General features: G+C 35.0%; 1 protein-coding gene across 1 annotated transcript; it reads right to left on the bottom strand.

The window, feature by feature from the left end:
- Window positions 1-1437: 1437 nt before the first annotated feature.
- Window positions 1438-13159, bottom strand: LOC140036910 (protein VASCULAR ASSOCIATED DEATH 1, chloroplastic-like). Its single transcript, XM_072080037.1, has 18 exons — window positions 12820-13159; window positions 12003-12062; window positions 11525-11575; window positions 11226-11291; window positions 10135-10230; window positions 9938-10039; window positions 8096-8196; window positions 7830-8014; window positions 7111-7151; window positions 6916-7003; window positions 6673-6759; window positions 6500-6554; window positions 4828-4894; window positions 3686-3785; window positions 2712-2773; window positions 2579-2621; window positions 2178-2464; window positions 1438-1872 (listed from the first exon to the last, which is right to left on the bottom strand). Exons 1-18 carry the CDS (start codon window positions 13009-13011, stop codon window positions 1624-1626), a joined length of 1932 nt encoding a protein of 643 aa, XP_071936138.1. The 5' UTR covers window positions 13012-13159; the 3' UTR covers window positions 1438-1623.
- Between the last annotated feature and the right edge of the window lie 14691 nt (window positions 13160-27850).

Raw genomic sequence — 27850 nt, 5'->3', positions numbered from 1 at the left:
TTAGCCTTTAGCTTGGAACTAGTCTTAGCCTAGTATGACAGAACCATTAGCATTAAGGGGCTCCCCTCCCCTTTCTCCACGAGCATTTTCTTCGTCGCTGTAGATTTTGAACGAGCAAAACTGACTTGTGTAAGGCTCTGTTTGATAACACTGAACCTGAATTCTGAATTCTGAAATAATTAATTTGCTGAATTTTAAGCACTGAAAAGAGATATATGAATGTCTGAATCTTAATGCTGAATCTATTTATACCGTTTGATAAATATTCATAACTTAATGCTTAATAAGCTAAATTGTACAATTTTACCCTTCTATCTTTTAATCCAAAAAGGAAATAGAACCTATGATTTAATTAACTTAAAATTGTTAGGTATGAAAATGACAATGATTGTGAAGAGCAATGTATACAATGACAATGTTTCTTTGTGTGGAAAAAGGGTATGGTTTCATCGTTTTGAGAATGGGAAAACGAGCTTTTAATACTCCAAAAGCACGTTCAATTACATTTCTCAATCTTGCATGTGCTTGGTTAAAGCGTTCTCCTTTTGATCTTGGACGAGAAGCATTTCGAAAATCAGACAACCAATATCTAATATTTCGATATGGTGTCATAAAGCCACGTGTGTGTGGATAAGCTACATCACATAAATAATATTTATCTGCACAAAAAAAATATATATCAAAATATAAATGTTTGTGGATGAAAATTACTGCAAAAAAATACAATTGTTAAAAAAAATTTGAATAGAGAATATCAGGTTGTTTTGTTTAATTAGATAAGGATTTTGAATAGGGAATATTAGGTTGTTTAATTAGATAAGAATTTTGAATGTAATTAACAAACAGGGATATATTTGGTAGATAAGATAAAGTAGTTGAAGTAAATCTCGTGATTCTTATCAAATTAAGCATTCAGCTACGATTCTTGTGCTGAAAAAAATATATACAAATTCAGCACCACTTAATAAATTCAGCAGGTGAATTTTTATTTATCAAACACCCATAACATTTGAATGTCTGAATGAATTCAGTTTCAGCACTTTTTTATATTATCAAACAGGCACTAACAGAAAGCGATCCACAAGGACCGTGCCCATTTGAGGATTGCTAATTTTTGGAGTTCTTGTGAAAAAAAGGAAAATGCACGGTAACCATTTGATATATATAGAAAATGAAAAGGTGATTATAAATGAATTAAAGAATATTTCTAAAATTTTCCTGATAAAACTGGGAATCCAAACATAGACGGCTTCCTTCCTGATCTTGTAATGAACGACGACTCTCTCCTAATAAACCCATGCTCTCCATTCTTCTAGTTCAGTAAAAGGCCAAAAAAGAAGCAACTGGAATTTCTTCTTCTTGTTCCTTTCCCATCTTTATCTTTAATTGCCAGTTACTGTCAGTTATGTGAGGTCACACTCAGAATACAAGAGCGAGTTTATGAAAAGTCAGGAATTCATTCTAGTTTCTACAGAACTATACACATCAATCATCCTCCTGTTTCTACTGTACTTTGCAATTTTATGAACAACTTATAATACAAAAAATAAGCGAGGGAGATCGAGAAGGAGAGGGTGTGTGATCATCAAGCTGCCCAGAAGCAAAGAATTAAAAACATTTCTGTTATTTCTGCCGTTTTCTACTACGCTCTAAATCACTCAATCTTAATTTTAGCAGCGCATGTTCATGTTGCATCTTATCTAGCAGCGTCTCAACCATATGCAGCTCCTCCTTGAGATGTGTAATCTGCTTATCTAGCAAAGCAATTTCACCCCCACTTTCACTTGCACCTCTGTTGATGCTATACATCCAATCTGCCTGTGGAACCACGTGAATCTGCTGAGGTCTGCTTAACAAGGTGAGTATACTTGCCTGCAAGTGGCAGTTCCAAAGAAGAATCAATTGCTGTCCAACATGAAACACTAGACAACCTGCTGCATCCATGGGTAGCCCTCGTATTACTTAAGAGCCTGCTTCCATCTAACAAGATACAAGTTCTTTTTTCTTTTTGAAGCATGAGGACTAGCAAAGGTTACATTTTTTTTTGTTTTTTTCTTCTCTTTAGATATATAGGACTCAATCATGAACTATCGTTAATAGGTGTTCTCTCCCCATATGACAAGTTTTGCTACTAAGAGCACTAATATAATATGCAAAATGGTTTTTAGTAACATCACCTGCATTAGGAGGAGGATCACAGCAATGCCAATAACTAGAAACAGGGATACGGGATTTTGATTTTTGAGTGCTGAGTAGAACTTCACCAGTAAGTCGCTAAATGGAGCGACTGATGCACTGCCAGGGTGGCCCCTGCCTGGGGGAACAATTGGATGTTGGTACACATCCTTTGAAATCGGCAAGGCCCGAGACAAATTCGCTTCCACTGCTTCATTTGACTTTTCTAGACTCCCCACATTTCTCTCTTCCTTTTTCCCCTGAGCTTGATTACTTTGAATCAGGTTACCTGTTTCATGCCAAAAAAGAACCATTGGGATCATGGAAAAAATTATAAACACCTGAGAATTGTTGTAATTGTCAGTTTATATCCCATGTACTTGTCAGGTATTCAACATCCTACCTTCTTTTACTTCAAGGTTCTTCTGCTTCAATAACTGATGTGCCTGAAAGAAAGCCCACAACTCCCATAAATTGGACTTCAACAATTAGTAATCTACAAATTCAAGTACATGCAAGGAGCAAAAAGAGAATACAAGGTCTATCCAAGTGGCATATGCTTCTCGACTCTCTTCAATTGTTGACTGCACTATCTTTCCTGCAAAAACATTGGCACGCTTGGCATTCAAACAAAATTTAAAGATGACGGGTCCATGATTAATTTGTTCAAAGAAGCATTTTCAGCAAAAGCACATTTTTATAATTCAAAAAGAAATAGAACAACCATCAATTTCAGAAAGAGCAATGAAGCTGTTTAGCCACAAAATAACAAAAAACACAGCATGATAGACGAGATGCTGAAGCAACACTCACGCAAAAGAACTAAACGCCAAAAAATGCCAAAATCTGGTATTGATTGGTCAACTAAATATCCGATGAAAAATATTCCTCAAAGAAAATGTAGTGACAGGAGTCTAATATCTGAGGATGTACATCCATCTCACTAGAACTTGTTCCGACATACATATATTATGAGTATTGAGACAAATAGAGAAGCAAAAGTGGAAAAATGACTAGTCCCTGCTTCAGATTTCATCCAGATTTTATCCCATAGAAGTTCAAATTTGATGTGAGAAAAAGGCGTGTATCTGTAAAGTCTATCTCAAAACTCGAAACTTGTATCTAGCCCAAGCTTGTGGAAGGTACAATAATATGATATGTTCAGAAAGCTTGACCAGTGATAAATAAGGAGGACAAATTATTATTTCCCAAATTTAGTCCAAGGCTCGAATCACATGCTTCCCCAACAACCAAAACACTCGCTTGCAGCGAGGAGTTAGAAAAGCTAAAGTAACCATATCCACATCATGCTTGTACATAATGTTGGCAAAAAAAAAAAAAAACTGCACTATTAAGATAAGGTTGTCTATCTCTTAGTAATTTCAAAGCACAGCACCCAACAATATAAACTACTAATGGAAATGAAATTCTTCCAGTTAGCATCCATATATTAGGTGCAGAAAGTAACCAAAAGGTTAAAGGGAAGCAATGTCAGATTCTCATCACATACCTCTCCACATAGTTTTCTTGGAAAAGTTCACGTTAACATATACCCTTAAAATGCAACCCCTTTTAGATTCATCGCCATCTCTTTCGACATGCCAAAGCCCCTGTGCAATAAAAGAATCAGAGAAGTGCCAAGAAAATAATCAAAAAGTAAATTTCTTAGCAGCAATGATTGCTATAATAAATGACCACACACCACACCCCCCCTCCCTGCTTCTTATCTCACCCCTCCCCTGCTAGAAAATAATATTGAAAAAAAAAAGTAAACATCTATTTTAATCCATTTTTGGATAGATACACAAGACATTCTCATCCATAGTAAAAAATGTTTGAATTAAATTGGGGGGGGGGGGGGGGGGGGGGGTTGAGGGCACGATATAGGACTCCCTCTCCCCCCCCTCCCCACCCAAAAAAAAATATCATAGAACTTGCATCCTCAAGCTACATTTAATTAATATAGGAAGCCTAATCAACTAAAACTTGATCCCCCTGTAGTCTATCTTCTGGATGCTCCACTCCCAGTTTCTAATATTCAAGATCCTTGTGCATCGTTTTGATAATACAAATGATCAAACATATCTACCATCCTGTAATAATACAGCTATACAAGATGAATAGCCTCAACCAACCCCACAATACTCCAATCCAACCTAACCCCAGAAAGAAAAAGGGGTCGAAATACCACCTCAACCAGTTAAACCTCAAAGATACATATTCAACCACGTATATTACTGCTAACAAAAGAACTCTTCAGATCTGTTTGAATAGAATAAAAGCTATGTGGGAAAATGAAGTGACTAAAGGAAAGAGAAAATTAGTTTTTTGTGCATGTTTGTTTGACAGGAAAATTTGAGAGAATATAGGTCATTAGTAGTAGTTATTGAGCAAATTATGCATAATCAACGCCTTCTATTGCAATCCTGAAAATTTCTTAAGGAAAAAAAGATGCAGCAATGCGTAGGAAAGCGCAGGAAATGTTTATCAGGAATGTGTGGGAAAGTGCAGGAATTGTTTATCACTTTCCTGCAAACCAACAAATATGAGAGCAAAAGTTAAGTTACTTTCCTTCACCTTCCCACACTTCTCATTGCAAACAAATGCTATCTACAGGAAAAGTCAGAATCAAGAAAAAATGTAAATTCATACCTCTACACGAAAGTAGTCAGCATAAGGCACGTCACTAATCTCTTGGGAGGTCTCAAGAATGAAATGACTGCCATCAAGAAAAAGTAATACGTACATTAGTACAGTCAAAAGTGTGGGCAATTGTAACCACATAATTATGTCATTATGAAAGAAGTGAAGGTGTATGTATGGTCAAGACACCAGATGACTCAAACATGTGCATTTCTTGGATATAGAAAAACCAAGTTATCTTGATTTTTTCAGCTTAGGACCATCAATAACCAAATGTTAACATCTCAAAAAGTAAATCGACAGCATTGTTTAGTATGACCAAAGGAAGATTAACCAACCGTGACTCGCCAAAAAATTAATAGAGAAAAATAAAGCAGGCTGAGCTTGAGTTAAAGGAAGATATAACACATCCATACAATGGGTTTAAGCAAGCACAGGAACCTTTGCCCAACCGCACTCCATTCAAGAGATTAAGCAGGTCATGAAAAGGGATTAAGAACCTGCAGACTAGTCCCGAGTTATAGGACATCCTAGCAGAAGTGTAAGCCGTGATACACTACCCATTTTATGGCAGTCAACTACAACCTGGATTAGAGACCATGAATGGAGGGACATTCAACAATTTTGCTGTAAGCAAGGCAGAAGTATCCACTCCATTATAAAATTACAGCATCACACCACAAAAACAAACTCCAACAAAGGGCAATCCAGTGCTTATAAAACAAGATTCTTTGCTCGACAAAATCTCCATTCCCAACCTCATTTTTTTTAATGCTTCCCAACCTCATTAATATCCTACAATTTAGAAATTCAAGTATCATACTCCACCACAGTGCCTAACAAATAATACAAAACAGAATACCATCACTTCTCCCAAAAAATAAAAAACCCCCACTTTCCAGGCCTCTATCCAACATTACTGGTCTTTAGCTTCTCTAACCAACATACAAAAGTCTTGATGACAATCACTGAATCACACCCACTCCAATTATTTTCCCTTTAAATGTTGTTATTGGATACCCTAACTCCCAAACAGCTTAAAATATCAGGTTGAAGCAAGATTTAAACATAACTAAGATCGGTGGAATCCAACAAGACTTTCAAAACGTGCTAGCTAGTCTCAAAATTTTTTCATTAGCAGTTGTGGCATACAAATACTTTCTTGAAGGATCAGAGCCATGCCAGACAATGTCACCCCAGTAGGACAGAGTTTCTCTCCTGGTAAGGTCCTAATAAGTTCAACACAAGACAAGTAATTTTAAATGACGTGTCACCCCATTTCACATCAATGAAAGAATACCAATCTAACCTGAAACTAAGCTTTCTCGTTCTACTCTTTTTTTTGGAGCATGTTTTGTCACTAGGCTCATGTTCAATATTAACAACCAAAGAATTTGTATGATTCAATTACTACAAACAATCTGGTAAGCTGTCGAGTTCTTGATGAGTAACTAACCCAATGCATGATAACAATAAGTCCAATAAGGCGAAAGCGCAACTCAGGGAGCATGCTGGGAATATAGGATAAAACAGTGCTACAGCTAAACTATAAACACTAAGAAAGGCATGCTTCGCAAAGAAAGGAGAAATAACTCAAGTAAACAGTCACAACGTATCTGCCTTGGTAACAACTCAACATTTCAAGCAATGAGAATTTTATTTCTGATGAACAGAAAAGCACCAGTTCTTGTAAACTCGATATTGCTGAACTACCTGGCAGCTACCAAATTTTGCACCTATAAAGGATCCAAAACCAAATTTAGCATACACGAATAGTATTTCTCCTCTAATCTGGTAAGCAGTACAAACACAAACCAATCTATGATTTTTTATTAGTTCAAAGCAAAGAATTACCAAAATAAATCTTAATTGGATGTTGAAATGACACATCACGAGTATACCCAGATTTTTCATGAGGACGCCATTCAGTCTGCTTAAAATCTGGAAAAGAAAAAAAATTAAAGCAAGAAACAACACAAGACAACCATTGATATAGTTAGAAAGCAAGTGAAAGGAAACATCAGTATCTACACTAAGTTTCACCTGTAAGTTTAAAAAAATATAAATACAAGAATCTCACATCAACTGCCCAATTACCTCTATCTCCACATTTTCTATGGAAAGAATCCTGAAAATCAACCGCCTGATCGGAAAAAAAGAACTCAAGAAACTCCTCCACTGTGACCTAAAAGTAACACAGTTATAAATTTATAAGAATTAGGCAGTCTGAGCTGCAAGAATAAGTGAACCAGATATCTAGAACATGGTATGTCCACAAGGAAGTTATAATACCGGAAACTTGGAATCAGCTACCATTGTAAAGCCCTCAGGAACTGCAGAAACGAAGTCAACCAGACTTACAATAATTGAAACTGGTAAATACAACAATGCTGGTACAAATTTTCAATTTTTCAAAGAGGGATGAGCTACAAGCCTATATGAATAACAACCAAGAAAAAAGGTAAAAAAGAGAATATAACGTAAGTAGTAACAAATATAACATAAAAACATAAATTATCTTTGATAAATGTGAACACGGCTTCAAGCAGAATACGAAGTAGTTATTTAACAGCTCATGCATGGAGGTGACGTAGGAGGCGAAATAGTAGCCATATTAGGTAATCTTTACTTCAAGACAACCAGCATGAACATCAAGTCACGCCAAAACTGACATTTTCTTCAATTTGTTGGCAGATCATTTTAGCAAGTTTTTGCAGAGATTCAGTATCAAATCTCGCCAGAATTCCCTCACAGAAAAGACAGATGAACATGCAAGACATAATTCACTGATGAGCACAGTATATTAAAGCATTCATGTGCTATACTCTTCTTGTTAAATTGGGTTATTATACTTCTAAAGCATGACCAAATTGATTTTTTACTACACAGAATACTACCTGACATACAGAAGACAGTTATTCAGTACAATATCTTCTTGTATTATCAGCAAGTAATACTAGAGACACATAAGGTACTTTACAACTTGGAAACAAATGTATAATATGACTAACCCTGTGGAGGATCATAATCCACTAGCTCCCATGCCAGAGACTTCCCAGATGCTGAACAATCTATGTTCTGTACATTTTCTACATTGTTTTCTGCAATGTCTTGCTGCTGAATAGATGTTGATACAATTTCTGGCTCTCCATTAGCCTGGGGTACAACATCGTCTGGTGTCAAACCATCTTTATCCCTGTCTTGCATCCACATTGAACATAAAAAATCTTACCTGAACATAGAGCAATGCAGTGGTATAAGATAGCTCAGACAGTACCTTTCTATTAGGTTTGACTCATCCACCGATTGTCTGCAGCTCTCTACCTTTTCAACTATCGCACATCCATTCTCTAGGCTATTTGACCCTGTAGTGGACTCCTACATCCAAATCAAAAGGTTTTGTAAGGACAACTGAATCAGTCAAACAAGTTTAATAAGGATTCCATAGATTTCCTCAGCAAGAATATCCAGGTATGCTGCTTAAAATCAACAGATTCCAGTTTCTTAAGAGCTAAAAAATGTTTCCAATTCCTCTCTTCTACTTTTGCATACTTCTGCCAGTACTATAAGCTTTTGGGGGGAAATGATCCTTAAGCCACCATACATGCAGCTTTCAGAACTTTGTGAAACAGATTTTGGTTTTCAGAACATTTAAAATAGACCATGCTGTCAAATTTTATACAGCTTTTTCAATAAACACTATTCTTTAAGAAGATAGTTTTAAGGTAATTTTGTGGAATAACCTATAAAAAGATGTAAAAGCTTCAGAGAGATACTTGACGTCTTCAAAGAACCAATTCAGCATTTTTCACATGCATAGAATTCTCAACCTTTTGATGTGCAATATGAAGTTTTACTCGAGGTTGCAGTGGAAATCATCAGTCCAGCTCTGGACTTCCAAATCTAGGTTTTCTGCCCTATGTAATCACAACCTACGTTAAATATAAGTCCTTCACTTTGGCAACCCATTCCAATTCCAGTACTACATAATATGAGTTCTACTTGTGATTGGGAAATCTCCACTCAAACAAGAATAAACCCAATTCCGCGTTTCAAAATTATCCATCAATAGAATCAAAGCCAGAAGAAAAAATATTTTAGGCATGCAACTCTTTGAAAAGACACACAACGAAAACGAAGAAAGCATTACTCAACTAGACATGCAATCAACCAGCAAAAGTTCACCACCAAAAACTTGGCTTCCATATTCAGAAAGTGCATGGTAAATATATCCCTGATTCTAATCTTTGGCAAATGAAATTCTGTCAATTTTTTACTGCAGGAGAAACCCTTTTAGTACTGCCAAATATAATTTAGCAATGGACTTTTTCAAAGAAATAATAGAGGAATAACAGAAGGCAAATCTACACTTCAAATCCAACCAAACAAGTAAAACCTATGCAGCTAAAAATTTGGCAAATGAAATTCTGCCAATTTTTTCCTGCAGGAGAAACCCTTTTGGTACTGCCAAATATAATTTAGCACTGGACTTTTTCAAAGAAATAATAGAGGAACAACAGAAGGCAAATCTACACTTCAAATCCAACCAAACAAGTAAAACCTATGCAGCAAAAAATTTGGCAAATGAAATTCTGCCAATTTTTTCCTGCAGGAGAAACCCTTTTGGTACTGCCAAATATAATTTAGCAATGGACTTTTTCGAAGAAATAATAGAGGAATAACAGAAGGCAAATCTACGCTTCAAATCCAACCAAACAAGTAAAACCTATGCAGCTAAAAATTTGGCAAATGAAATTCTGCCAATTTTTTCCTGCAGGAGAAACCCTTTTGGTACTGCCAAATATAATTTAGCAATGGACTTTTTCAAAGAAATAATAGAGGAATAACAGAAGGCAAATCTATGCTTCACATCCAACCAAACAAGTAAAACCTAAGCAGCTAAAAATTTGGTTGCCAACATTGTGACTTTTCCATGAATCTTCTTTTGACTACTATGTGGGTTACACATAGGTAAAATACACTTAAGAACTACTCTCATTTTAAGTATTTTTCCAGCATTGAATAAAATGCTCAAAGCCTGGAGAAGCTCCCAAAATGCATCAAGCTCATCCATAGATTAATGATTATATGTGTAACTACTAAACAAAAGGAAATTAACCTGCTCATCTGCGATTGATTTGATGTCACGATTATTCTGAGACCAACCATCATTTATGAGCTTATAAGCTTCATCACGTGACAGGAAAGATGTAAAGAAAAACTGCAATAAAAGAAAGATTGTCAGATATCATGATTCCTGAAGTCATCAAATTGTAAGACGCTATATGCTGTTGAAGTCTGGATTGAAAGCCATACCTTCTTTTCCCCAGCTATTATTTCAATTGCGGTAGGAAAAATAGCTGCTGCTTTTGCTCTTCTTACAGATGTGACTTCATTAAAAGGGATAATTTTCTAAAAGTAAGGGCAAAGTCAAATCCATCAAGCAAATAAGGTCTAATAGAAAAGTCACAGGCCATAAAATTAACACCAACATAAGACATATCAAGAAGATAAAAGGATGCCCATCTCCAACAGTGCTGCAGACACTAAACATGTAAACAGAACGCCAATATTGTTAAAATTTAGAAAAAGACCACCAACACAACTGCTTATTAAATGAATATACGAACTCAAGTTTCCTTCCAAAAAGCAGGTTGAATTTTGACACCAATGAAAAAATCAACACTTCAAAGACCAAAAGATAGAATTAACAAAAGAAGATCTTGCCCAATCTGTTAATTCTTGAAAATCAACTACATTGCGTGCTGCCTCACTATTTAAACAATGATTAACAAATGAATTAAAACCCATATGTTATATCCAGTTTCAAGTCTCTGAGTTTTTGTGAGAGAAAGAGACGGTGAAATGTTTGTTTTGACTGTGTACCTAAGCATCCTTAACAGATTTTCTACGTCTGACTGCATGTGAGAGAGAGAGAGAGAGAGAGATAGATTATACAACTCACTTATGACAAAAGTGACTAAGTTCTTCAAGAAAATGTACTTAACACTCCAGCCCTGAGTTCATTAGAGATGGGAAGTATCAGGGCAAGTTCAATCCCATCAAACATGGGTTTTGTAACTTCATTCATCCAATGACTCCCACCGAAACAATCAGAACAGAACATACATTTAAGCTCTCTGCTTTGCTGCATTACCAACATGATTCAGTACACATTGAATTGTTTTAGCACATCTAGTCCTTCATTATACTATCAAATGCTTACATATAGAATAACTTCCTATCAAGTTTGAGTGATGAATTTGTAAAACTGAACCAACAAAAAACTGGAGAGGACTTCTTATTTGACATATTAAACAAATGAAAGAGACCCTAACCACAGCCATGTCCTAGTATAGTACACCAAGCATTAACTATTAAAAAAATATAAGGAATTGACAACTAACCCTTGTTTCAAATCCAAATAGGTTGGAATAAAAGCAGATATAATGAGCAAACAGGTACATGTGACCCTGCAACCAACAAATAACATTAACCATTAGCAGTATCTTACACCCAAATAATTAACAATTATAAGAAAGGATTAGCAAGCACATAGGCCCAAAAGTGTCCAAAATAATAGTTTCAACATTCCTTGTGCCAGTGTAATAGAACAGCTAACTTGATTTCATCATTTGCTGTCTCACAAATGCCACCTAAAAATAAACAATAGACAACCAAAGAACATGATACACATAACAATTACCTGAAGAAGAAAATTCTCTTGCAATGCACAATTGAAGTCTTGAATAAGAACCTGGCAAATTTTAATAAAAAAGAAAGAATCTAAGCATCCCCAATGAAAAGACACAACTGGTCAAAAGTTGGAGCCAAGAGAAATAAATTAAATCAATTACAAAATACGAGTGGATCCAAATGAAGTGAAAATAAGGTCGCCTCAGGGGGAAAAAAAAAGGAGAAGAAGAAGAATAGAAGACCAGTAAAATCATGAAAGAAGAGGAGAGAGAAAATAGCGTTTACTCAACCAAATGAGAAGACCAAGCAAATATGAGATACTCTGCACTATAAAGTTCAACTCCACCCATTCAGGAAAAAACCACTATATGGAAAACTTCACTTGCAATTTTCCCAGCATGCTTAGTACAAGCATTCATTCCACAAGAGGAATAGTTAAATTAATAAGTCACGGCAAGACAGGGAAAAAAGCATAGATAGTCACTCACTTCATCCTGGGGAAGACGAAACAGTTGCCGGTACTCTTCACTTCTCAAAAATAACTGATTCTGGTACCAAAACAGGGAAAAAGACTTAACAAGAGATGCATTCAAACTGCTAATAATTATGCTATAGCCATTAATACTTCCTCGCATTTCCTTCCAACACCTAATACACAGAAAATAGAAGCACAAGAATTGAACAGATCAAAACCTCAATATACTCTCTAGCCTCCCAGTTCATTCGAAAGAATATCTTGCATTTACCTTCCCCAACTATCCTAATTATACATGACTCAACTTATCTTTTATTACAAAGTGTCTCTTTACCTCACAATCACTTTTTTTCTTTCAACGCACAAGCACATTGTTGGACTATTTATTGATTCTGTCCCCAGTCCCTTATTAATTTGAATACACTTAAGACCCGCAGGAGAATTTCCTAGTAACTCTCTTGAGTGCTTTTGGATCCCTCATAAAAGATCGATTCTTGGCTTCAATTTGTAGAGTGCAGTAGTGCACTTCAACACTAAAGAATTAGAAAATCATACCATGCAAAAATTAGTGCCACGCAAATTTAAAGCCCTATCATATAAATACCAAGGTCAAGAAGCCAGAAAGTTTGTATTTACATCTTCCTAAACCCTTCCTCAGCTGAAATTTTTAATCTATTTCTTAAGCAATTAAAATAAAAGAAAACGCTAGAACATAACAACCAATTGCTACTTATCAACATAATCGAACGCAAAAACGAAAACCGCGGGAAGCGAATTATTGATGAGAGCTAAATTTTGAAGCAATGATCAAAGTCAATTAGAATCTGAACCTGAGAATCGACGAGCTGTCTAGAAGAGGAAGGAGAGCGATCGAGGGAGGAAGGGCGATCCGGTGTTTCGGCAAAGGAGGGGTCCGAGGCGGTCGCATTGGAGACTTGTCGTGAAGGTGTACGGCTCATGGAAAGCGCCGGCGACGGGGTAAGTGAGGGCTCCACCACCTTCTCCGACGCCACTGCCGCCATGGCGGTGTATATATATATACAGATGGATATAAATATATGTATGTATATACAGGTAGAGAGAGAAACTGTCGGTTCGATAAACCTTGAATGAATTCAAGCGTCGGGTGGGAGTAGAAGAGTGGAAGTTTAGCTGCAGTGCGCTCTTAATAAAGTTTTGGCAACCGCTTTCAAGTTCCCGCAAAATAGACAGACGTTGACGTATTTCATACGTGGCTTCTCAACTTTATAATTTCCTTCTTACTTTTAAGTGGAATAATAATAATTTTTTATTAGAAATATTTTTCCTTTTCTGGAACAAAATAAATTTGATTAGTGATTTGGGCATTTAAGCAGAGCTGTTTGGATAGTAGATTATTTGAAAAAACTTTTAAAAAATATATTATAATATTTTTTTAATGTGATGTATATGAAATAAAAAAATAATTAAAAAATAAGTTGATGATATAAGAAAATAAATTTTTACAAATAATCCACTTCGTTTTTTCTATTCGGTGCTCTAATGATAGAATATAAGCACAATAAAAAAGAAAAAGTAGATCAATTATTAATATTTGAAAATTATCACTCATCCCCTGAATTATAATTAGTTTTACACACAAAAAATGGATACTTTGACCAAAAAATAAATAATACTGGGGCCACTTCTTATTTGATAGACAAATCCATTATGTTTTTATGATCTTTTTGAGTTAAATGGAGTATTATTTTGTTACTTTGCTTTAGATTACTCCCTCCGTCCTACTTTGATAGTCCTGATTTTTTTTTCACACAGTTTAAGAAAAAGTAGTTAACTTTTTTGGAACAATCAATTTAGGTAACTATTTTCCTAAAATACCCTCACATTAATTAGAATACAACTTTATGGGAACTTGAATTGATGGTAAAAAAAGAATGAACTCTCATTAAATGGGGTAGGTTTATAGTAACAACAACTTACATTGAATAAGGGTATTTTAGGAAAATTAAAATATAACTGCATTCTTCAATTGGAAAGTGAACTACAATTTGCGACAGATGAAAAAGGAAAATAGGACTATCAAAGTGGGACGGAGGGAGTAAAATTTTTCTTGAAAAATGTTTATGTGGATGAATGTGAGAATATTGCGAGGGATAATTTGAAACTAATTTTGAGTGCATGTTTGAAAGGTGGACCAAGGAGCAAGTCATACAAAAGTCGATGGGGCTAGGCGGCTTGCCGTCTTTGCTATGTCAATTGCGTCACTCTACAAGGCTAAATTGATACACTTGCAATATAGTAATTACATGAATCTATATGATTTATAACTTTGCAATTTTTTTGTAGCATTAATTAACTGACTATTTTTTCTAGATTCATCTCATGCTCCAATCTTTGAGAGGATATATATATACGACTGCTTGGTAAAATCTATCTGCCATTAATTAATTCCACTACTCTACTACATTCGCACACAAATGCATTGAACTCTGACATGTTAAAAGTTGAAACTCACGAATGTATTTGCAAAGTTTAAATGAATACCCTTTATAATTTTAAAATTTTACAATTACCTCGATAGATGGTTTTCTGTTCCGTTACACAATCAACATTAGTAGTAGGAGCCAACACAAGTTGACTCAATCAGTGTGTGATCTATAAGAAAAATTATTATAAGCGATCTATGATTCTGAAAACATGTTTTAATTTATAATAGTGATCGTAATCGAATCCATCAAAACCCTTTGTTATCAAAAAAAAATTTTTAAAAAAAATTTACTAGTACGAGAAATTGGATGAGTTGGTTACTTGGTTGGTCAGTCTTGCCAAAATTGGTGCTTAATCCTACTATTATAGTACATCTTTCCTCTTGTAGAGGTCCCCATCCCCAAGATGCTTCCATTCCATATGGTACTACGTAAAGGTCCCCAACCCCATGGTGCTTAATCCGACTGGTGCCGCTAGCCTCTTCCATTCTGAGACACTACTCTCTTCAATTTTGAGTTTTTGACCAACTTCTTTTCTCCATTTCCAGCCTCCGTTGCTTGTTCATCAGATACAAGCACATGGTACTGTGAATTAAGCTTGGGTCCGTTTGGATTAGCTGTTTTTGGGATTGTTTTTCAAAAATAGTACTGTAGCATTTCGTTTTTCAAATACAAGTCCGTTTGGATTAGTTATTTTTGGGGTTGTTTTTCAAAAACTATAATTATGTTTTCTTGTAAGCTGTCTTTAGTTGAAGTATCGATTTACTACTTTTTATACATTCAGTATTAAAATGGGCATTAACTAGCTATAGTGAGGGTTTATTCACATACACTGTACAGACGAAATACTAAGAAACGGGACTGCGGATTAGCATATGAAGATACATTCAAATCTCTTCCTCCAAAATAAGCTAAAGATTGTTCTAGGATGTAAATTATATTTGGAAATTGAAGTGGCTCAGGTAGTTTTTCTACGAAACCAAGGTTGAAACCAGGAAAAAAGATTTTTTTTTTTAATGGGAAAAAAATAGAAGGGAATCATTTTTATACTTTTTTGTTGCCTTATTCGTGATTGTTTACTAATAGCTAGTTTGGGAGTTTAGAATAGAAAAGAAAAGAAGAGAAATGATAAGTTAGAAAAGAAAAGAAAGGATCAAAGTTTTTATCTAAGTTGTTTGGGAGTTTTAAAAGAGAAAAGAAAGTGAGTAGTTTTCTTTGTTTGGAAGTTGAATGCAAAGGAAAAAAAAAGATACTTAAACAAATTATTTTACAAATATGCCCTTTCTATAAACAAATGTGAGAGGGATTCATTGGGTATTAAAATGTTTTGTATCAGAATTTTAAGGGTAATTTGGTCATATTGAAAAATTTGCTTAAACTTCTATCCGTTCCTTCCCTTTCCGCACATTGGACGGAAAGTTTTCCAAAAGATAGAGGGCGATGGAATCTTTCCTATTCTTTTCTTTTCCTTCTCATTTTAACTCCCAAACAATGGAAAAACTTTCTTATCCCTTCAAAACCTTTCTTTTCTTTTCTTTTCCATCCTCTCAAACTAGCTATAAGAGTAACCTGTCATCCTTCATTTCCCTAGGAGAACAACTTCATTTCTTCTCAAGGGGCAATATCAAGTTGTTATCCCCAGAGCCGCCCCTATTAGGGGGAAGTGAACACAACGGTTGATTAAAATGGACAGATTTTGGAATCTGAAGCACGCTACTTGTTAAAGATAAAGACATCTATGTGAATCGAGGCGGCGCTTAACAGTCCAAGTTCACTTTCTGACAGTATCGATGAATTTTATGATAAATGGCTATTCTAACATGGGCTTATTCCTAAAAGAAACTTACATATCATCCATATGTAAATTCAATGTTCATCTCTTGGCTTCATTCTCTTTCTCCTGTTTTGATTATTCCTCCCCGTAAGTTGTTTCCTGAAAATTGATTGCTATAATAACGACTATAAGATGAACAAGAATTACATATATAGAGAAATACAAAAGGAATCTCATGTGTATATATATATATATATAAACTGAAGTTTGGGTAAATTTGACTTGGATCAGGACATGCCTCTGGAACTAACTACGGGACCATAAGTTGTTTACAAAAGCTTTTATAGATCGTCCACTAACACAAATCTCTAGGACTACTGGACCATAAGTTACTTACAAAAGTTCTTATAGATTATCCATCAACACAAGTCTCGCATTAGCGATGGGATTAGGGCATGCCTCCAAAATCATAAGTTGTTTATGGAGATATTTGATAGCGAGATCAGGGAATGTCTCCGAAATCATAGGTTGCTTATAAAAGGTTTTTACAGATCGCCAATCAACATATCACATCGATAGCTAGATTCAAACACATCACATCAACAACAGAATTCAAATGCATGACCTTTTGTAAGAAAATGACTCGTCCTTACCAATTAAGCCAATTTGTGTTAGCAACTGAAAGCAAATATATAAGACTATAGTAGAGTAATAAAATAGTACTTCAGTTGTCGAGGAGTCTAATCTAATGACTAAAGTGAAGATCCCAAAATTGGAAGTTTTATGTTTAAGGCCTCATTTGAGGGTTGTGTTTACAAAAGCAAACGCTTTTAAGCACAAAATGTATTTCTAGGATGTTTCTACTTTTTAAATCTTACTTCTCCCCTGTGTCTGTATATATATATATATATATATTAAATGATACTTGAGTTATTTCTCCAGGAACCTTGCATCATATAATGGGCCTATTGCCCGTGTGATGTCCTTGACAGATACAACCTCCCAATCTCGTCACCGTTTGGGCTACATCCCAATATTATGAACTCGGAGTAAAGCTGGGCCTGCTATCCCCCCAATCTCGTCACCGTTTGGGCTACAGCCTATTTTGTGAATCGTATCCCTTTCACTCAAATTCTTTGATCCACCTTAGCTTTTTAACACAAGCCACAATAATGAGCTTTCAGCCCAGTACGAGCTTCTTTCTTTCTCGGAGGATCCCCTGGATATAGCAGAGGCTTCCGTACCTGAAGATTTTCTGGGTAGAAGTGCGTAGGCTCATATCTAGCAAAATATTCTGGCCATAATAAGGTCATATTGCCTCTATTACTACTAATTAATCCACAAGAACGAACTCTCATGAATTATTAACTGTGGGAGATAGTAGTCAGGGAGTTGAATTTCCGCCTGATAGATTAGGATTCAAATCTTGGTCAGGAAATTATTTGTGGGGTGGGGGTGTTCAGGGGTTAGGGGGAGGGGGGGAAGCTCTTATGAGTTGTACATTGGAGCAAAAGCTTGAGTATAGTCCTAAATTAGCAGTCAAGTCAAGACTCCGATCTCAATTGAAGACAAGCATATACTCGTGTTTCCACCAAGCCACAAACAAATCCAGAAAATCACACACTATAAAGGAAGGAAGTATGATGGACCGTAACAGTGAAAGGGAATCATTGAGGGAACCCACCTTTGAATGCCACCACTTTTTCTAATTCCAATACTCTTGCATCAGACTTTAAGACCCCTTTGTTTTTCCCTTTTCAAAAAGCAAGGAGCAATTGTGTAGTTCCATTGGCCCACTGCGTACCATACCACAAAGCACCTTCCTTTTGGGAAATCTGGTGCGACTTAATGAGCAGCAGTAAAATATTGAGCTAATCATTTTAATCACCAGTTATTATAATTTCAAATTTCATGGGATTTGTGACCCACATGACAATTTCTATCAGCTTAGCTATTAACATACCTAGTCCACATCAACAGTTTAAAGCTCAATGTAATTATGATCAGCATACATGGTCAGATCCATTGTACCATGCGAGATGTGCGTCTTATTGCAAAAACTTTTGAAGGTACATATATATATGTTAACAGCATTTTATTCGAGGTGTTTACGCTGCGTGGTTCCTTTTCTCCTCTTCGGTTATAAGCTTTTCATGCCAGAATTAATTATAAGGGTTATGCATCCTCCAAATGTTTACTTCCTACATGTTATCTTGTTGATCTGAATTTAAGATTTTCTATAAACTACTCCTGTTTAGGGATGGCAATGGGGGCGGGTGCCCGCGGGGGGCTCTCGGGACGGGGGGTGGGGCGGGGGCGGGGGGGAATTTTTTCCCCCCGCTTAGAAACGGGGCGGGGGTGGGGGAGTATACCCCCGCCCCGCCACCCGCAAAAAATATATATATATATATATATATATATATGTATAATTATATATAATATGTAAGTTAATTAGTTATAAACTTATGATAATGATATTATTAGTTAGATGTATTATATAATGTATATTAGTTTATGTAATATAATTGATATTATCAATTATATGAATAATTATACATGTCTACTAATAAAATTTATTAATTAGTTATACTAAATTTACTAATACATTTATACTAAATTTCTAATTACACTTAATAGAATAACACTTTTTTCTCAAAAAAAAGCACAAACACAATAATGAATTAGTGATTGCATTTGTACTAAAAGTGAAAACTTGATTATTTTAATTATATTTATTTTATCATATTGGATTGTATTCAAATAACTTCTGTTTGATTGTTTTTATGAGTTTCAATTATAAAATTACAATGAATAATAATTTGGTGATGTGTTGATATTTTAGTACTTGATTATTTATTAAAATTTAATTATAATAAAATTATATAATAAAATTTTTTAACCCCGCGGGGGGCGGGGGAGCAGGAGGCGGGGGACGAGGCGGGGGACGGGGGGAACTAATAGGCAACGGGGCGGGGGGCGGGGCCCAACCCCGCCCCGTTGCCATCCCTACTCCTGTTAAATTGCTGATCAAATGCTTGTATTCTTTCTCTTCAATTTCTGTTTCCTTTTTCTTGTTGTTGTTGTGCGTGGTAGAAAGTGCAAATGGTATTCTCAAATTCTGTAAAGGAGGTGACATAAGTTTCCCATGATTATCCACCATTCAAGCTATAATTTCCAATGCCCTTTTACAAAAACCTATGAAGCAATGAGATATTGATTATCATAATTCTATTTCTCTATCACATCGGCTGTCATCTACATATGTGTTTGCTTTAAATTTTGTTAGAACAACATGATGGCCTAGTCTTTTCTCCAAAAACTTTATAGTTAGTTATCATTTCTATTTATATAGTACAAAAGAGATGTCTCTCTAGAACCACAAAGCTAAAAAGTGCGTTTCATAAAACTGAATTTGAAATCTGAATTCATTAAGTTATTAAATTGTTAAGAACTAAATTTGATACATTTGAACGCATATCACATTAAATGATAAGTGAATAGCTTATCACATATTTTTCGAAAAATCGAAATCTGAAATTTGAATCCATTAAGTTATTAAATTGTTAAAAACTAAATTTGATACATTTGAGCGTATATCAGATTAAATAATAAGTGAATAGTATATCACTTATTTTCTGGAGTAAGTTTTGATTAGAAAATTTAGTGTCGCTTAATTAATTCAGATGTTTTATTTTTTGTTATTAAACGCATATGAATATATTAAGATTTGAACTCATTAAATTTAAATGTTTAATTGAGTTATCAAAACAGAGCCTAAATTGGATCACATGTGTTCTCATAAATACCCTCGACGAAATCTAACTAAAGTGGGAAAAAATATTCCACCTACATGTAGACATGAGCGTGGATCAATTAACCGCTCCGTCCACCATATGACTGATCCGACTAACACCTTACAGGCCAGTCATTTTCTGATCCTTATCCGCTCCGCATATCAACGGCTCCCCGATTATAGGGTACCTAATAAGATAGAGTCGAGTCAACGGGTACTCGTCTCGCCCCACTTATTATTTAATTTTTTTTAAAAAAGTAATTTATACTAATTTAATTTTGTATTTTACACATTTACTTAAGATTTAATAAAGATTTTTTTCTCAAAAAAGTCTCCCACCAAGAAACAAGCATGCGAAGAGAATTCAAGAAAAAGGGAAAAAATTTAAAGGAATTCAAAATCAGTAAAACTTTGAAATAAGTAACGCATTTTTTTAAATATATGTTCCACATTAATTAAACTCTTTTCCATAAAATATAAGATCATGGCCTCTATAAATAAATCTTGTAAATAAACTATAGTCTCTCATATTTAAAATGTAATTTGTTCAATAAAATTATTTATTTAGCTATAAAAATATTATTTTATAGTATGTGTATAAAAATAAAAAATATATATATGCGGGGCGGGTCGGGTACCCGCGAATTTTTAATTATGTGATACTAACCCGCCCCATTTTAATGAGTATCCGACCCTCTTTTGATCTGATCAAATAATATAGATCTTATATCCTAAATTTTTGAATCGGATATGACGGGTTTTCAGTTATCAGATAATTTTGCCCACCCCTGCCTACATGTCACCAAAAGCTGTCACTTTAATTCAAAAAACCTCTCTACCTTAAGAAATTAACACGCTAAGTCTTTCCTCCTTTCCTACTATTTTTTTTTTTTTATCTTATCCACCGAATTAAAGAAGCTAAAAGAATCAAGAAATGAAGAAGAATTTAGACTAACAATTAAGGAGTTTTGAACATAGCTGTTCTGGACTTTAAAAGCTTCATAATTAAGTGTCACACTTGACACTGACTTCGTATATATCTTAATTCATAATGTTCATATTATTATCGAACGCATTAGCATGTCATGTATATTATTTTTTTCATCTAAATATGAGCAACCCACCGTCATCTTTAGATTAATATATTTTACAATTGCAGGATATCTAAAGTAGTAAAATGATAAAAAAAAAAAAAAAAGAAGTTTTGGAGAATAGATTTGAGCCATCGGTTGACCTGGTGGCTCTCTCAAAATAAACGACACATACAAGACAACAAGAAGGGAATTCATCTTAGTCAAGTTCTCCCGTAGGCATAGATAATACAAGAAGAAAAAAATTAGATAATAGGAGGATCACATTCATAAACTATTGAATTTCCCCCTGATCTTTTCAACTTTTAATCTTGGTTTCCTTTTCAAGCTGACACAACAAATGTCTTACTCACCATTAATATCAAAATCAAAGATTATCTTCCTTAAGAATAACATATTTCTTCTTAATTTATTGTTTCTTTAAGGATTTCTCTCATTGTTGGTCTTTTTCAAGGCTTCGATACATATGTCATTCAAAATTAAACTCTACTGAAAGAATGGATCATTTGGACTGAAATTTGGCAGTCATTAGTAATTATGATATAAAACGCGACAATTACGTCAAGTAAGTATTACAAAATCACGTAACTCTGAAAAACCTGACGTTTTGACCAGAAAACAGCCATAATATGGTGTTATACAACAAAATGTGTCGTAAGCGCTCTTAAATCTATCAACGTTCATCCTTGAATTTTGGTTCAACAAAAAGTCTCGTATTCAAGAATTTTGGTTCTCTTGCTTTGTAATCAATGTTATAGTAACCAAGACTTTGCAAAGGGCCATATTAATTTAGTTACGTGTGTGTCTGGAACTCAAATTGAACTCAACTTAATTTGTAGTTAGGTGAAAGATCCCCTATTCTTGTCCCTTATAAGGTTTAGAGTCTCCCTTAAAATAAAGAAAGAAAGAAAGAAAAGGAGAAAAAAAAAAAAGATTCCGTTTTGCAGTAGCCCATAAACTGTTGGCTAATTGTAGTTTATCTCGCTGAGCAATATTTGGATTGTCATTTTTTCCCAAAAATTTTTTACTTTTTTCGTTAACACATTTTTTAATCATTTTTCTATCTCACATTTATCAAAACGCTATAGTATATTTTGCTCCAAAAACTCTAGAAAATGCTAATCCAGCCTAGCTAATATTAACTTACAATACTACTTTTTTTGTTTTGATACTTTACAAGATTATACTCGTAAAGTGTTGTAAATTCCTCAAACCAATCAAAATTAACCCATGATTATAGGACTCAAAATCGCCAAAACTTATCTCCCCTCTCTTCTTCCCTCTCCCTCACTGTTGCCTTTCCTCAAATTATTAGTCCTAGACAAGGCACGGACTGTTTTGGACGGGACGTGACATGCATGGATCCCTACAGTACTCTCTATTAATTCCCCATGATTGCTTCATTTAGCACAAAATAATCAATCAATCTGCAGTTGAAGCGGGAATACTACACTATAACTTATTATGCTTCAATAATGATAGCATGTAGCATGATGGAGCAAATCAAAACAAGCCATGCAAGAATAGTTTGCGACTTTGAGTATTGGATGCTCTCGGATGCTAGGTGCCGAGCATCGGACCCTTGGCCTGGTGGGAGAGAAGCGAAGACATTATTGTCGCAAGTCGCTACTTCAGTGACCACCAAACAGCCAGCCAGCCCTCCTTGATCGATAGAATCATGCAAATGCATGCATGCATACGCTATCAAAGTAGCATGACCGACAAGTCCCTGCCAGCTGCTTGATCAGTTGTTCCTAAGGAATTAGGGTTAATATTCATTCAGGGCTTCAATGGTCACAGTAACATATACAAGTCGTGTCCTCTCATGACTACCAACTATTTGGATACTGATGGAGCATGCACGCTCACACGTCTTTTTCTTCCATTTCCTGCTCTGAAGTTTCGACCTCTTTGTCAGCTCTTGTTTCTGCACCTCATTGACATTTCTCTGCATGTGTGCATGTTTTCTTTGGGGGTCCCCGAATCCAATAATTTCATGGTATTTTCCCAGCTCGTACATTTTCCTGGGATTGCGTTCCCTTTTTTTTTCTTTTTAATCTTTAAGGCAAAATAGTACGTCCAAGCCTATGAATAGATGGCCTTATGCACGATTTATATATAGATTTTTTTTTTGGCTGTTCGAAAATACGAAGCTTATGCTATATCATATGATTATCAGCAAGGTTACATAATTATATTGTCCTTTTCATTTGGGGCAGCTTACTGCAAAGTATCAAATGTCAATACCTTGCCTTTATCTTTTGTCAATTGTTACATCCACATTGTCCCTTCCTCCTTTAATCTTTTCATTTTCATGACCAAACAAAAAGGAATAGGAACGGGTATTTGTCTATCCAATTCTGACAAGTGCAAGTTTCCATCATGTTGACCAAGATTAACTAGTTCCCTTTCTCCTCCCCACTACTCCCCCCCCCCCCCCCCCCCCCCCCTCTTCCCCTTCAATCCCCACTGCCCTTTCTTTCTTAAAGCAAGGGTAGGTTCTAGTAATCCTGATCCCTTGAGATTCACAACAATCCACGGCATCGAATGTCGTATTCGAATTATTAGAGGTGTGTGATGATTGTCTGGAACATCTAACGGTATTGTTAGCAGTACGAAATGTTTGTTTACTCTGTTGCATTTTTATTGTATGGTACTATAGTATGAAGGAAGCCTGCTTTTCTATTGACTAATTATGAAGAATTTGTGACAGGTACTAACTTTTCTTATTGAGTTTTCTCTGCTTTTCTTTTGTTCACTTTTTTTTATTTTATTTTTACTTGAATTGGAGAAGTGAGAAAGTAACCCGGGGGGGGGGGGTTCAGATTAGATATAGTAGCATTTTTTAACAGGTGACTTCTTAACCAGTACAGACAAGATCATAGTTATAATAGTGTAATGAGCCATCAAGACTTGGTTCTTTAGGCCTTGTCTCGACTGTATTTTAATTATTTTTTTACTTCGTATATATTAAATCGTTATAATATTTTTTTTTATAAAAAATTCATAAAATAGCAATTTAAATGGATTCAAAATTGCCTATATCTATATAGTTTGCCGGTCAAAAACTCATTTTTTTGTTCATCGAAACAGTAGCTTTATATTTTATCGTAAAAACTTTACAGTAACTGGACAAGAGTACAAACAAAAAGCACAACAGTCCTACAATGTTCATTGATGCACTAGCATTTAAGATTGGGGTTTACCATTGTCCGGATTCTAGATCTTTGAAAGCTAGCTCTCAAATCGCTTGCAACCTTCTCTATTCCAGGCATAAAGAACTGATCGATTTGGAGAAGCTAGCATACATAGATTACAGGTATTAGGAAATTTACGAGTCAAAAACAAGTCTTCCAATTCATGTCATGATTTTCAACATTCCCAAATTGACTTTCTACTTTTTAGGTTGTAAAGCGAAGCGGTGATATTCCCAAATTAATAATTCCCACTTATATTCCTTCTTATTTTCAGCAAAAGAATTCCGACCACCAACTGCGGAAATTCTTTGTTTTAATTGCCACTGGTTACATAACACCTGCGGTAGCGAAGAAGGAAGTGTAATTATGTGTCAAAAAAGCACGGATTTGTGGGTCCCATGTTCCCCAATTAGTGAGCCTTTAGATTCTCTATTTATAAACTTCAAGTCCACTCCATAGCTTAATCAACATATAATAAGTAGTATTTTGTCATCTAGTTTTTGTGTTTTAATGCCTTTCTTTCTTCGAAACCCCCCGCCCACCCACCCCAGCAAAAACCCTCTTTTCCTTTTTTTCTTTTTCGGTAGGTATAATGTCTCATTACATATTCAAAGAAAAGGATATCCCTTATTCCAAAGCCCCACAATTTCCTCGAGTTTGGACTTAATTTTATGATTTTGACTATCGAGTATATCTTTTGAGCAAAAGGCTTTATTTTCCCCTATTTTTAGACTTAATTCAGAGAGTTTTTCTTCTTTTTTTTTCTTGATTATGAAGGCTCATTAAGCACTCATTGATACACTTAATTTACACTCATTTACTCGATAAATAATACACTAATAATTATTATCCTTCTGTACGTTTATAAATTTTTTTAAATTAATTTTACTGGGCATTCATTAGACGAATCTTTGTATATTATAATAAAATTTTCAAAAACAAAAGACGCCATACAAATCACTATCATAATTATTATCTCCTTTAGTGGTGCTAGTGGGATTTTCTCCCTTGTTTTTAATGTCAAAAAATAGGAGTGGTAATGCTAGACTAAAATTCCTAATCCGGGGGCTGCTAGGAATTGATTTGTGAAGATCGGGCTGCAAAGAGAAGACAGCCGACGTGATGATGCATTGAGGCTTCGGCCCGCTTTTGAAAAGACGTGTAGTCTAAAGAAGGAACAGAGGTAGGTCCCACATCTGGGCCATCCAACGGTGAGAAATCACCAGTGGTCCCCACTTTTCTCATTTCTCCATCTCTGCTTCGGACCACAACCTCTCCCCATTAGGCCTTAGTTACTTGTCAGCCTTCCGCCAGTCAAACTGACCTCCTCCTGGTCCTGGGAGGGGAGGCTCTTTAGCCATTTAAGTACGATTCTTTTGCTATCCACACACCAAGTCTCAGATATGTACCTAATACGTATACATGCAAAAAAAAAAAAGATTCTCAAATAAAAGTGAAGCTAACAATAGCACGGGTCAAAATTAAAAGATTAAAATAATAAATTAGTTTGTAAAAATAAGTTATATGAAACAAAAAAACTTAAAAAAATACAAAAGAGTGTTAGATTAATATGAATTCCTATCAAATTGTCTTATTTTAAACACCCAAAATAAATATAAAAAATATTAAAAATGCACAAAACACCTTAAGAAATACTCAAATTTAAAATACACCTAACAAAATACATCACCAATATCCCATTCCTAATTCCATCCCATTCTCACCACTTTCCTTATCTTGCGACTCTGTTAGCAAGCAGTAGTCCCTTCTTGCCCAACTATCTGCAATTTGCAGTCCTATATTTTTTTATCCTTGTAACCTCCCCTTTCCCCATCCAATAAATCTCATATTTTTCTCCTAATAGCCATATCTCTTATCTTCTTTGCTGCTTTATTATCCCCCCTATCATACCATTCTTTCTTCTATCATGTAGCCACAACTCCCTCTCTACTACAGTTTAACTTCTTATCAGTCCCATAATCTCACCTTCCAACTCTTGGACGGGTGGCCACTACCAAGCCCTTAAGGGTTTGGTGGGGTGGGAGTCAAGCCACCAAAAATGCCACTCTTGTGGCTCTTCTTCAAATCCAGATGGGTGCATAGTACACCCGTTTGGTCCGGTGGTGGTTCTGTCCTCATCGGTCTCCCGTAACCTCAATTGAGCCTCCCTTAGTTAGAGTAGGAGTAGGAGTAAAAGTAGGGATGACAATTGACAAAAAAAAAAAAAATATCTCACCTTCCAATTTCTTTCACAATCCATTCTTGTCACATTCCTTCATCGGTGATTTATCCTTTATTGCCTCATGCTACTATTCTATATCCTCCACCACTCTCCCCTCGTCTTGCAGCTCCATATTTTTCTATTCAAAAACCTTGCCCTTTTCCTCACCCTGCAAGCTCCACCTCTTTTCCATCTCCTGTCTATTTCTGCGGTTATATATATATATATATATATATTTAGTATCTTACTACTTTTTCTAGTAATTCCTTGATCACTGTTTACTATCTATCAACTGTGCAATTCTGTCTTCAATTTCTTTCAATTTAGTGCAGAAAGACTATAGAGAATTTGTTTAGTTATGTGTTAATATTCTAATGGAGAAATTAGTTACATTTTAGTTTAAAACCATGTAAATTGTTTCCTTAAATAAATGCATTTAGTTTAAAACCATATAAAAGTTCAATTAATTGCTCAATTTTTATTTTTTTATACCATTATAATTAACTTGCAGTGATGGGATCAATACCAAAAAATTTCAATTAATCAATTCAACAACATTAAATACCAACAATTTGCAATCCATCATTTCATCAACATTAAATCTAATCCATACTTATTGAAATGAATGCCAAGACATGGTTAAACTAAGTCGCATCTAGTAAGACTTGTTCTTTCAATTTTGGTTTTGTTATTAACATTTATTCCATCTTAATTTGGTCTGAAGCTAAAGTAGCAATTTTTGACCAATTTCACTCAAAAGAAGTGTGCTACTTATTAATGAGCGCATTTTAATACACCTAAATCACATCCAATTTATTGCATTTAATTTTTAAAAAATTTAACATATGAACTATATTTTGGACACTTGTTAGATAGGCCGTTCAAAATTAATTGGCCTTATTAATGTGATTGAAATTTCTTGAAAAATGGACATATTCTCTCTGAACACTACCATTGTGATGTTATGCACAAAGAGAATTAATTTGGTTTGCAAGTTTCAAGGTAAGATTTTTACGTTTTTCACGAATATATTTTTCAATCATCTTTTTATCTCATATATATTATATTATTTCACTATATTTTTCTACAAAAATTTCAAAAATAGCAACCCAAATGGGAATTTTGTCCTAAGCCTCTGGTGTGTGAATAGCTCGTCCTATGGTGTGGCATTAGCTCAACTTTTTATATACACGAATCTGACCCAGGCATAGAATACCACATGTCACGATCATTTACCGATTTGCATATTCTTTCTTTCTTTCTGCTCAAAATAAAATACTCTCCCCTACTTCGCGGTAGCAAGTAATTCTACTGGTCTCG

Source organism: Coffea arabica, chromosome 2e (assembly GCF_036785885.1).
Source record: "Coffea arabica cultivar ET-39 chromosome 2e, Coffea Arabica ET-39 HiFi, whole genome shotgun sequence".
Taxonomy (NCBI): Eukaryota; Viridiplantae; Streptophyta; class Magnoliopsida; order Gentianales; family Rubiaceae; genus Coffea; species Coffea arabica.
This window is presented reverse-complemented; position numbering and strand designations above follow the sequence as displayed.

Bases quoted from the DNA above. Each gene is read 5' to 3' on its own strand.
- LOC140036910 (XM_072080037.1), bottom strand. From the start codon at position 13,011: ATGGCGGCAGTGGCGTCGGAGAAGGTGGTGGAGCCCTCACTTACCCCG. The intron at 11,576-12,002 runs GTGAGTGACTAT...AAAATTTGCCAG, and splicing joins TTCGTCTTCCCCAGGATGAA to GTTCTTATTCAAGACTTCAA. The intron at 7,152-7,829 runs GTTAGTCATATT...TCGTTTCTGCAG, and splicing joins GGATTATGATCCTCCACAGG to TTCCTGAGGGCTTTACAATG.